The sequence below is a fragment of the Harpia harpyja genome, chromosome 17, assembly GCF_026419915.1.
Source record: "Harpia harpyja isolate bHarHar1 chromosome 17, bHarHar1 primary haplotype, whole genome shotgun sequence".
Lineage (NCBI taxonomy): Eukaryota > Metazoa > Chordata > Aves > Accipitriformes > Accipitridae > Harpia > Harpia harpyja.
Window position 1 is genome coordinate 14,984,635 of NC_068956.1, and position 12,483 is coordinate 14,997,117.

General features: G+C 44.6%; 1 protein-coding gene across 8 annotated transcripts in view; it reads left to right on the plus strand.

Moving 5' to 3' along the window:
* The first annotated feature begins 678 nt into the window (after nucleotides 1-678).
* Nucleotides 679-12,483, plus strand: part of YAP1 (Yes1 associated transcriptional regulator) — a 96,784-nt gene continuing 84,979 nt past the window's right edge. For 3 of the 8 annotated variants that reach the window (XM_052812604.1, XM_052812606.1, XM_052812605.1), the window contains exons 1-2: nucleotides 679-1,331; nucleotides 4,359-4,606. In XM_052812604.1, coding sequence (XP_052668564.1) covers nucleotides 1,008-1,331; nucleotides 4,359-4,606 — 572 coding nt within the window. In that variant the 5' untranslated portion in view covers nucleotides 679-1,007. The remainder of the gene's footprint in view (nucleotides 1,332-4,358; nucleotides 4,607-12,483) is intronic. The other 5 variants (XM_052812600.1, XM_052812602.1, XM_052812601.1 and 2 more) reach the window with 3 other exon arrangements.

Below are 12,483 nucleotides of genomic sequence, written 5' to 3' on the forward strand. Positions count from 1 at the left end.
ACAGCCCCGGGAGGCCGGGGCCGGCCCGGGGCGCGGCCGCCCCGCCACGGCCAGGTGAGGCGGGGGGCCGAGGGGCCGGTCAGGCCGGGCCCGGCCTCCTCCTCGCCCCGAGAAGGGCCGGGCCCCTCCGCCTCGGCCCCGCGGCTGCCCTCGCCGCAGGAGGGGGCCGGCCGCGGCCGCGGCCGGGGGAGGGCGGCCCGGGCCGATGCCCCCCTCTCACCCCCCGCCCGGCGGCGGCTCCCCGGCCGGCGCGGGGCGGCCCGGGCTCCCGCCCCCCGCTTCCGGGCCGGCGGGGGAGGGGGAGCGCGGCCGCCCCTCCCCACCCCCTGGCGGAGCGGCCGCCTGGAAGTCGGGATAGAAGTTCGGAGGGGGAGGGGGGGGGAAAGTTCTGGTTGGCGGCACCGCTCCCTGGCAGCCGAGGGCGGGCGGGCGGCAGCCGGCAGAGGGGCGGCGGGCGCGCAAGGAGGGGCGGCTGGGGCGCCGGACCAGCCCGGGCGTAAGGCGACCGCGGGCCGCGCGGTGCGGGGTCGGGGGGGGGGGGGCCGGGACCGGGCAGCGCCCCCCGCGCCGGGCGCCCCTCGAGCGGGAGGCGGTGCGGGCGGGCGCGCGCGCGCGCGGGAGGGCTGCGCGGCAGAGGCTGCCTCGGTCGGATACGGTGCGGGCGGGCCCAGGAGGGGCGGAGCCGGCGGCGGAGAGTGATTCGGGCGGGCGTAACTCCGAACTTTTGTTTGGTGTGTCGTGTGAGTTAGTTTCCGCCGCCGGGACAGAGGCGCCGGCCGGGCTGGGCCGGGCTCGGGGAAGCGCCGCACGGTCAGAGTTGTTTTGCCAGTTGCTGCGGCCGGGTCGGTTTCCCTGCCGAGGGGTGAGAAGCTAGCCGGCGACAGCAGGACGAGCCGCGGGCCCGGGGAGCGGGGCATGCGGGGCTGGGAATCCGGGCTCTGAGCCGCCGAGCCCCGCCAGGGAAGCGCCGGTGGGGGGGGGGGGGGGGGGGTGTCCCGACGGGAGCCATGGATCCCGGGCAGCCTCAACCGCAGCAGCCGCCGCAGGCGACCCAGCCCCCGGCCTCGCAGCAGCAGCCGCCGCCGCCGCAGCCGCCGGGCGCGGTGTCGGGGGCCCCGGCCGGCGCGGCGCAGCCCCCGGGCGCGGGGCCCCCTCCGGCGGGGCACCAGATCGTCCATGTGCGGGGCGACTCGGAGACCGACTTGGAGGCGCTGTTCAACGCCGTGATGAACCCCAAGGGCGCCAACGTGCCGCACACGCTGCCCATGCGGCTTCGGAAGCTGCCCGACTCCTTCTTCAAGCCGCCCGAGCCCAAGGCTCACTCCCGCCAGGTGAGGGGGAGGGGGCGGCCGCGCCGCGGGCGGGAGGCGAGGGGCGGGCGGCGAGGGGCGGCCCGGCCCGGCCGTGCGCTCGCTCCCCCCCCCCCTCCCCGCCGCCGCCGAGCTCCTCCCGGGGGAGGCGTGTGGGGGAGGGGGCCGGGGCGGGAATCCGCCCTCCGCGGGGCTGAGCGGGGCGGGGGGCGCCCGGCCGGCGTTGCCGGGGCGCTCGCTGCCTCTCTTCCTCCCGCGCGAGGCGGGGGAGGCCGTTCTTATGTGTCGTCGTCCCCCCCCCCCCCCCCCCATTTGCTCTTCCCCAGGGGTGGGGGCGCCGGCGGCTCCTCTCCTCCCGCGCCGCAGGGCGCTGAGGGGAGCCGGCGCCGCGGCGGGAGGGAGGGCGGCCGGCCGGCCGTTGGCCCCGGCCCGGCCCGGTCTCCGACGGGGCCTCGGACTCTACATCCGCTCCCTGGCGAGACCCGCGGCCGCTTTCTCGGCCTCGCCGGGAAGGCGGCGGTGGCGGCAGCGCGGAGGGGGAGCCCCTGAAACTTAGGTGAAAACGCTTTGCTTGGGAGACGGGGGAGGATTTCGCTTTGGGGTCTAATCCTGCCCCGTGGTGGGGCTGCCCGTCTGTTGCGGGGGGTAAGGAGGTTGTGCCGAACTTCCCAGCCCCGCCAAACAATATGGATGTAGCTCTTCCACCATTTCATCACTGCGCTGGGTCGAGCAGGATTAACAGCCCCCCCCCCCCCCCCCCCCCCACACACACACAGAGGCACGCTTCAGCAGTTAATTCCCGGGCCGCCCTTCAGGTCTGACGGCGTCGAGGGTCCGCCGAGTTCACCGCCTGCACCCCGGGCAGCCGCCCTCTGAGACCTGAAGTGCCGGGGCCTGGACGCGGGGCCGGGGGCTGCCGAGGCCTCGGCGGTGCCGGCCCGGGGGGGGCTGCGGGGCAGGGCCGGCGGTCGGCCTCCGGGAGCGTTCGGTCTTCAAGCAGAGTGACTTTCGTGCCGAGACCAAAGTGTTGGTGCGAATAGGACTGAAAGTTAATGTTTAGGCTGCTGTTACCAACTTTTTGGAAGGAGGCTGTGCCTACTCGAGTGCTTTATGAAGTAATGAACTTTGTTGCTAAGCTATAAAATAGGTTTTATTATTGGCTATTGTCACTTTATCTGCGTAGCCAGCAGGAGCGAAACTTGCTCTGTGTACTGGTGCCTGGTACTCGTGTTGTTAAGGGTCTGTCAACATTTCCATTATTAAACTTCTGTTTTGAAGGATTTATAACTTGGCTTCAGAAGTTCACTCCAGGCTGAACCTTGGCACGTACTCTCTCAGCCTAGAAGTTAATTCATTTTCCAAATACTCAAAAAATCAGTCCGGCCTTCATATTGCAAGAGTGGAAAGAAAATAGAAAGGGGTGGGGCTGAGTTACTTTCTGTAGTTTTGCTTGCTTCTGAGTTGCAGACCTTTAATAACATACTGAAATCCAGCGAGGAATAAGGTTATTATATATAGTTTTTTCTAAGTTGTGCAAGTCTTATCGCAGTACACAAATGTGAACTCGTATACGCATTCAGCTAACGCTTGGTGCTATGTCTTGTTAAATACAGTAACTGCAGTTAAATAGCTATCACGTTTGAAATGCACTTAATGTGTGACGTTCATACAAGTTGTACTTTTAAGGTTAGCGTTATCTTGCTTGTGTATGTTACTTTTCATCTGTAATGCATCTTTAGTTGGATCACTGTTCCTTGTGCCAGTCGGTGGTTCTTAAAACATAAACTTGAAATCAGGCTAAAGCCAGAGAATCATTTGCTTCATTGCGGACTGTCTTTTAAAATAAGACTGTTTTGCTTTTCCTTTTTGTTTAGTTGTGCCACAAAAATACGCTGTTTAACAGAAAAAGTCTGTAAGTTTCTGTAATTCTCCCCGTTTCTCAAGAATTAAAATGCCTCAAATTCAGTTGATTTGCAACTTGCGTATTTTGTTTAAATGTAAGCTAATTCGTTTCCAGTTTAATATATGAAACTTCACATGTACTTGCATACAGATATCGTGAAACAGAATTGTCAGTCTCCATAAGAGTGTGTAAGTGGGGCCTCGTGTATGGTGCAATACCTTGTGTAGAGAGGTGTGGCAAGGGCTGATAAATGCGTCTTCTCATAGGTGTCCATGTTGTCCTGGTGTATCTACAAAATCAATTAATTGGTAAATACATAAAAAAAAAAAAGGTCAATGTTACTTTACTCCAGTTTTCAGAGCTGCTTTTTCTGTTTCATGGTGGACACGTATTTACTACTGGCGAGGAAGTTCTATGTACTTATGACTGGTAACTGGTGAACGCTTTTGTGAGTCATTTCTGATTGACTGGTTAAACAGTTTGCTGAAGCTTGGGCAGACTCTTTATAAGCTCCTGATACCCTTAAAATCGTGGTTTGTGTGCAGGTTAGGAAATTTTGTGTTCAGTCTTGTTGTATAGGGTTTCTTTATGGTTGATTTCAGGAGCCTTCCTCTGTTGCTGTAGGTTGGCATTTCTTTGTTGCTTTGCTCCTTCTGCAATCTTTTAAACCCCTGCAGAAGGTGTAAGTGTGGGTGTCCTTGCACCCCCCCCCTCCCATTTCAAAAGGAGAGTGGGAAATTAACTCCTCCAGGAGAAAGTGGGTGTGATGGTAATGTGTGGGTGCAGTCCAGTAGTGAACCATGCCATATGCTGTATGAAGTCTGCTGACTGCAAGCATGTTTTTTTCTTAACCCTGCACCAAGGAATAAGAACTTTAGTTTTCAAAATAAAACTAAAGGCACTTAGCACATAACTTAAAGTTAATATTTCTTGACTTACACAAGGGCTTTTGTGATGCTAATTGACCGACCTACTTGGAGGCTCCCTTGGAACAGCAACAACTAGAAAATAAGCAGAACTTTAGAATTATGAATTTAGACTTATGAATTTCTTCTGAAAGGTTCATTTAAAGTGAAATGTCTTCTGACAGCTGCATTTCTGCTGAAATATAAGAATCTTAATGGGAATAATTTCACTCCTGGCAGGCCAGCACTGATGCAGGGACAGCAGGAGCCCTGACCCCACAGCATGTCCGAGCTCATTCCTCTCCAGCATCACTGCAGCTGGGAGCTGTTTCTCCAGGGACGCTTACACCCTCTGGAGTAGTGACTGGACCTGGCGCTCCATCTTCTCAACATCTCCGCCAGTCTTCATTTGAGATCCCTGATGATGTACCTTTGCCACCAGGTTGGGAGATGGCTAAGACACCATCTGGACAGAGATACTTTCTTAAGTAAGTAAAATTTGTTTTCAGTTAGCAGACTCTCTGGCAGATTTATTTTTTGTTTGTTTGGTTGGGTTTTTTTACAGTCTTTGAATTTTAGTAAATTTCATTGTGTTTAAAATACATGTTTTTAAAAACATGGTCCTGATTTTAGTAGGAGATCCTACTGCTCCAGCCTCCCATATTAACTCTCTGCTGTTTCTGAAAGCTGTATGGTACTCTGTGAATATTTATCCTATCTTAATCTTAGCTGGAGAATGTTATCCATTATATTGTATACTAAAAACCAGTGAAATGCACATAGTGATTTTTAAACAATGTGACTTACGGATTTGCTGAACCTTGCCAGAGTTCTTATGCAGGTCAAAATACATTTTACCTCATTTTTATGATATATAGAGATCTATGATATATAGATAAAAATATAGAGTAACTTTAGAAGCTATTGTAGTGAGAATGTATCAGGACTTCTTATTTTTTGAATAAGGACAATTATGTAAGTATGCAATCAAAACATTTTTGCCTACTCTCATGAGGAAATTAATATATGTGATTGCAGTATTTGGGTCTGTAACTCTTAACTTGCCTATATTGCCTGCAGTGAAAGGGAAATTGCAGAACTTCTAACATCGTTTCTTGTTCCTGCATCTGTAGCTTTTTCACACAGTGAAATTAGTATCACCTTTTCTGTACCTGAAGAGGTTACATGAGCCAGCCATCTGACACCTAATCCATCCAGGAACATTTTTTATGCTGCGTAGTTTTCTAAAACAGCAGGAGCTTGTCCTTCTTTCTGAAAGTGTGTCCACCAAGACACATAATTGGCCTTCAAATTTTTTGACCATATTTTGAACATTTTATTTAACTGCATGTCTCAAGTAACCCATTATATGTCATTTTCAGGGCTAGGAGAGGGGAGGGGCAGCACAGTGTATTATTTATGTAAAACTTATTTCAGCCAAGAAAAACATCTTTATCCCTACCTTTCTCGCTAAAACATTGTCATTAATATGTGCATTTGATTGAAGTAGTAGAGTTTGTAACTTCAAAAACACATTTACATTGTCTGCAATGAAAATGGAACTTGCAGAACTTCTTAAAACTGTTTTTTGTTCCTATAGTGATGCTGTTACCATACAGAGAAATTAGCATCGCTTTTTTTAACTGAAAAGAGGTTACAGCAGTTGTCTGACATTATTTGAGCCTGAAGGTTACTTTTTGAAAACAATCATTCTGTATTAGGAATGCGAAAATGAGCGTTAGCTGTAGATCTTGAAGATGTGATATATTCCTTGGTGATGTTTAACAAATCAGCGTATTCTAGAATGTGAACTCTTCAGTGGGCACAAATAGAATTTTTTTGGAACTGTAAGTTTATGCCATTTGAGAACTGTACCTCATTGGACCTTGAGGAAAGCACAGACTGAGTTTTGAAATGAAAAGCAAACTTTGTTTTGACTGTGCCTAATTTTGACTGTGCCTGGTGAGAGCTCTTAAAGAGCAGCTTCTGAAGCATGGAAAATAGATATTTGATTTTTAAGTTTTACTGTCACAAGTGTTTGGTTTTCATAACGCTGTCAATTTTACAGAAAGTAGAACAGTTTAAGAGGTGCAAAATGTCTTCACGCTCTTATAATTGACTTTTTAAATTATGCTCATTCAGGTGAAATCAGAGTGAAAGATTTGTTCTTGGAAAGCTTTTCCGCAGTTTCATTATTACCACAAAAAAATCTTTTCCTTTTTTTTCTGCAAGTTTTTCTGTCCTTTCTTGGTGTCCTGGTATCCATTTCAAAGGGTCAGGTTTCAGCAAGAACAATAAAGAGCCTGAGACTGGAAAGTACACACAAGTCTGGCAAACTCATCTGCATGAGCAAGATCGTTTGTTCTCAAGCAGACATCCAAAGTAAATGATTGAAAGAGCTGCTAGCTGTGAAGGATGTGTCTTGAAGGGGAAAGGAGTGGAAACAAACCAGGTTGTTAGGAAGAAAAATAAAGGCTGTACTTTTTGAACCTCTCCCTGCTGGGTCACATGCTGACCTTGGGAGATTTTAAACAGCTTAATGGGCTGTTTTCTTTTGGCTTTCCTTGGGTGATGGTGTGGTATGGGAGAGTCTAATGAGGACAGTTCTGAAGGCTCTGTTCACACTTGAAGAACATTTGTTGTTCCTAAAAGGTTGTTTAATGCTATCTACAGGTGAGATCCACCAACTTTCATTGGAGTGTGTGAAGATTTGTAAAAAACATTTCAAGTACTAGCAAAATGTTTGCTTTGTATGTTTAGGAAATCCAAAGAAATGTAAGAATTATTTTTGAGTAGCAAGTTTGTATTTCAGAAGCTTTTTTCAGTGTTGAGTGATAAGTTCTATCTCATGCCTACAAGCCCGCTAAAACTTGTCTTAAATTTTCTTGAAGCATGAGTACAAAGATTCCTGATGCTAAATACATTTAATGTGGTTCCTTCTACCATATGCAGATTTTTAGTGTCTCTTCCAAGTATTCAGCTTTTTTGTTGGACTGGCTGCATTGCTCTTTGTTTCCATTTGCTCTGTTCTGTAGCCACTCCGTGAACAGTCTGGTAATCAGGCTCTAGAAAGACCTTTGCAGAATAGGTAACAGTATAAGATCTTTTCCAGATGTCAGTAAGCCTTATGGTTATAGTTATCATAATATACTACAGTGCAAACAGAATAATATCAAATTGAGTACTGTACTTAATACAGTCCAGAATATAGTCACTTCCAGTAATCAATGGGTCAACCACTGCAACCATAGTAGTTTGTGCAAAGAAATGAAAATGGTGTGTATGGAAGAGAAAATACTTGTCTATATGTATAGATACATGCACAGAGTTATTTGGCCAGATGTTTTGCATACACACCACATGTATCCATACATATTAAAAGAGGGCAAGAGTGATAGTGTAGGGTCTGAGCTAGAAATACTCTTGTAAATCAGTCTGCCATCTCGATAAATAAACCCCTTTATGTATGAATGCCCAACATATGATTTGCCAGAATTTCACTCATTAGCATTCATCTCGCTGTTATGAGTAGGACTCCTGAGTACAATTTTCCGTTAGTGAAAACGCAGATGATTTTGGCCAGTGAGTTAAGACATGCTTGCTATACAGCTGGTAAAACTAATAGTATTTTTTACTGAAACTGTTACTTAAATAGAACTCGTAAGTTAAGACTTGCCTGGTTAGTAAGTGGTCACATCTGAGTCATCTCAGCATTGCTGTGCGGCATGCTTTAGCCCATTCTTAAACATGCAGTGAAAAAGACTTGCTTGGTTTGTGTGGTGATGTCAACTGCATTGCTTTTTAACCACTTCCTGTTAGCCAGCTGCTGGTTGACATTTCAGTGAACTATGGAGAAAGATAGGGGATCGCTCTCTAGGCAAAAGATAATATGCCATGAGAGTAGCAGACAACAACTTGCAGAAAGAAAAAATAAGTTTCACTCAATTTTAGAATTACTCTTGTATCGTTTTACCTTAGTGTTATGTTTTTAATTCTTACAAAGCTTGTGTAATACCTCTTCTCATTTTGTAGTGTGAGGAAAAGTTAACTGATTGTCCAGCAAACAAGTCTTGTAATTATTTTTCCTACAGGAAGTAGTTCTTGCAAGCAGTTTATCAACAACTTCCTATTTTTTTCTGTGAAGTGTTGAATGACTTCCTGAAGGAGGCCAAGGTGGTTTTCATTAGTATCTGTGGGTGTGTTTGAGGTGTTTACCCATCTGGCAGAAACCTTAAAAATAGATTGCTGTTACACATTTCTTACGTGCTCTATACGGAGGTACGGCTTTGGATGTTATGAAACCAAATCGTTTTAAGATAACAGGGAAGTTTGTTTCTTTGCCTTTTTTTTTTTTTTTTTTTTTTTTTTTTTTTCCCTGTCATGTCACACATGAAAAATATCCAGCAATGCTGTTAAATTTCTCTTGCATCCCCTTTTTGCCCCTGACTGGAACCACCCACTACACCAATATCATCTGCTCCCCTCCTCCTCTCCTCCCCACCCTGCCAAACTAATCTTCGTCTTCCAGGCAGAAGAAGTTTTTTGGAAAAACTGCTGCCACGGTTGCATAGTTTATTGAATACCTTAATTTACGGGGGAAGTGCATATTCAGAATCATCAGTTAATGTGAGCTCTTATGTTTATGGTTCTATAGTTTAGCCTAGATTGCCATTAAAAGAGCTGTATTGTTGGAAATGGAAATGGCAACCACTGCTTTTGTTGGGTTTGTCTACTTTTTCATGCTTTTTATACTAAAAAGTAGTTGAAGATTTTTCTGTTTGCTAAATTTTATTTGTAATATGTCAAATTAATTTCATTTTTACATTGATGATTTCTGAGTGTTTATGAAAATATTCATAAGATGAATGATCTACCAAAAAAAAAGCCATAAAATTTGTCCAGGGGAAAATGGGCACTGTCATCTTCAGAACATAGCTGGAGGAAAGAAATATTAGTTAAAACACTTTTAAAGTAAAACATGCTGTGGTGTGTTTTTGGCAACTTAAGATTTTTTTTGTCTTGGAAGACAGTCATAGTGCTACTAAGTGTATATTTTTCCTTCTACCTCTTACTTGAAGAGTCCTGTGAAAGAAGAATGATACAAACTATTTTGAATTTGCAGTTGTACTAAAGATTTCTGTATCTTTAAAAGGGCAGAGAAAGAATAAGGGCAAACCTGCCTTATTTGTGTTAGCACTGAGAGTGAGCTGGGAGGAGGATGAAAGTATGTTCTTCAGTCCTCTGAATTTAGAGAACTTGCAGCCAGCTTAGTGGGTGGGCATCAGCGAAAGCAATGGCACATGGTGCTTTTCTTGTTTTTAGTTTTGTTTTGCTTAAGAAAAATTGCAAACAGTGATACCCATGCATTCAATACCCTGCCATGCAAGGTGGTTTTATGAGAATATTCCAAAAACAGTTTAATAGATGTGATTTCAGGTAAACAAAAAACATACCCTGTGGTTTTCACTACTGTATTTTGCTTTTATTTATAAGCATATTGCATTTATTATCTTCAGAAGATAGAACTGGGGGAAAGATATAGGCTCTGTGGCAGTTAGTTGTAAGTTAATAATTAAATTACATGAGGATTTTCTTTTCTTCTTTTTCTTTTTTTTTTTTTTTAAATTGGCTGTTGATCTGTACTTTTTCTCCCACAGGTTTTGCCTTTCAATATCTCATAAAAATCATCTTTGTGCTTTATAGTGTCTGACTTGCTGCCTATTGAAATCTTTCATAAACTCTAGAAAGCACTGGATTAAACCTCTACTAAGAGCTTCTAATACTGTCAGGGAGCATGCGCCAGCTGTAGAAAATACAATGTGAATATAATTCTTACAAATCTACATAGGATCTGAATATACATGTAAGAGAGAGAGAAAGCAATGGCATACTTGGAAAAATAAGGTTGTATTAACACAATGTTCATTAAGGAGGAAAACTACAGTTGTTTCAAATAGCAAACGTACAAAACTAAAACTTGATACTTCCCGTATGGAATTGGTCAAAATTAATTCTGGTTTAGCTGTTGAGAACACTGGTGTAGTTTTGGTATATGTGCTTTAAATGCCTGATACTGTTTTATAGCAATGCTTTCCTATCTCCCGAATCAAATTTGAGATCAGTTTTATCTTACTGTGGTGTGAAAACTGTATTATGATGAAGGCTGTAATTGTGACTGAGAGGTTTATTAACTGGTATTTTATAAGGAGAGATCTTAGAGTGTCTCTGACCAGTAATAAGAAGAGGTTTCTGAAACAGCTTTAATCAGAATTTAATGTTTAAAAAAGATGCTTCTGCAATTCTGCTTTTTAAAGATTTTGTCAGGTTATATTTAGTTAAAAGTAGTAGCATCAAGCTCTGTGAGAGCAATTACACTGCTATGGAACCACTTCTGTTTTCTCAGGTCTTGACCTCTTCTACAGACAAACAAGAATTTGATGTAAATCAAGATGAGTGTCTTCTGGACTCTCTTATCCTTCTGCCTTTCTTCTGTATGTTGATGGCAAAGAATCATAGTTGTGTTTTTTTAGTAGTCATCTGGTCTGTAGCATAGGGTAATCTGTAACTCATCAGTCACATCATGGAAATTCCTGCTCGATAGAAAGCAGTAAAATAATAAGAGGATGTTAATTTGAAAGTTCCCATGAAAGTAAGACAGGCACTATGCCACCAGTTTTTTTCAAAAAATACTTGTAATGGGTAAATGCAGTTGAACTGATCAGTGGCATATGTGGGTAAAATCATGCCTACTTTTACAAGGTTAAGCTCTTATGCTCTTATCTTTCCTCTTCTGCAAATGAAAAAAATCAGTAGCTTTAAAATTCCAAATATAAACCCTCCATTTATAGTTTGCTCAGTTTCCTTCTGCAATTGTGGTACAACAGCTGCAAATTTTTAAAAGCTGACACAGAGCAAGCAAAGTGGATTTTTCACTTGGTTCATCCATTCTTAGAGTAGACTTTCAGAGAAAGTAACTTATCAGCACTGGGAATGCTGAAATACTTAACTGCAGGACCTAAATTGTGTCACATGTAAAATTAAAGCAGAGTTCCTTGTTTGCTCCCAAAGAAATATTTTCACATATCAGGCATAAGCAGTTACTGGATGATGCCCAGGAGAACAAGATGTGTTATTCAGGGCTGAGATACAAGATTAACTGTTAAAACTAGTCTGATATTAACTACAAGCAATTTCTTTCAGGCTCTTGATTAAGACTAGACACCTACCCCTGCAGCCAACCAAAGAAAAAAACAAAAATTAGGTAAACAGCTATAGAGAGCTGTCGGCCAAAACTAGAGATGTTTCTCTTCTTTTTATATGTGGCCAGACCACTGCATGTGTTTATTTATCTTCATAGCTGGGAACAAATTCAGATGATGTAATTAGATGTAGTTTAACCTTTTGAAACTGATAGCTATTCAGTTCTCCTATTAATTTTGTGTCCTTGTATTTTTATAAACTCTAACATATTTGCCTTTATTGTTTGTACAATCCAAACATACATATGCAGTAAAACTCATTAATGGTGGAACTTGCTGTCTGTCACTATTTGTGTAAACGTTGTTCCCTCTTTCAAGGTGTGTGGGTTTTTCCTGGTGTTTTCCCCGCCCTCCTTCCCCCCCCTCCTTTCCCTCCCCCCTTCTTTTTCTTTTTTTTTTCCCCAAACAAGCTGCACGTGATTATGTAAAACCCTAATATTTAAATGACTCAGTTTATCTTGTAAATTCTAAAGAAAATTTCACTTGGCTGAATGCAGGAAATTTACAGGATATTTCTGTGTGTGTAGCAGTCCTCTGGCAGGTGCCCCTAGGACATGGTCAGGATACCATGTAGTTGACTGAGCAGAAAGACAGAATTGTCTGTAGGGGAAGTTTGACAGCCTGGGGGGTTAGCATAATGTGAAACAAAATTTTTGGGAGGAGGCTGTGCATTGGAATGTTAACAGCTAGATGCCACGTTATGGCAGGACATACTCTCACAAACAGCTTGCTAAACCTCACTTTGATGTTAGGCTACATTGGGAAATTTACCAGATAAACTGTATTTTTTGTTAAGCATTTAAATAGGAATCTAGAGTATGGGGGAAATTTGTCTTTATTATGAAAATGGTACCTAATAGCTATTTTTTGGTAGATAAAACTGGGAGTTTTATTTGGAGGACTGGGGTTTTTGAAAGGTGTGACTAAGCTGTGTCGCTGTTTCATGGCCTTCTGAAGTGCTTCTTGGAGTCTGTTTTCTGGGATTCACTCTGCTGGTGTTTTATTTGGCTTTTAACTAGGTTACTTCAGGCTGTGTTTCAGGCAAGTACAGCTAGGTAGTCTAAATTGCTGGTTAAGTCAAGCTAATAATATAAAGCTGCCTTGTA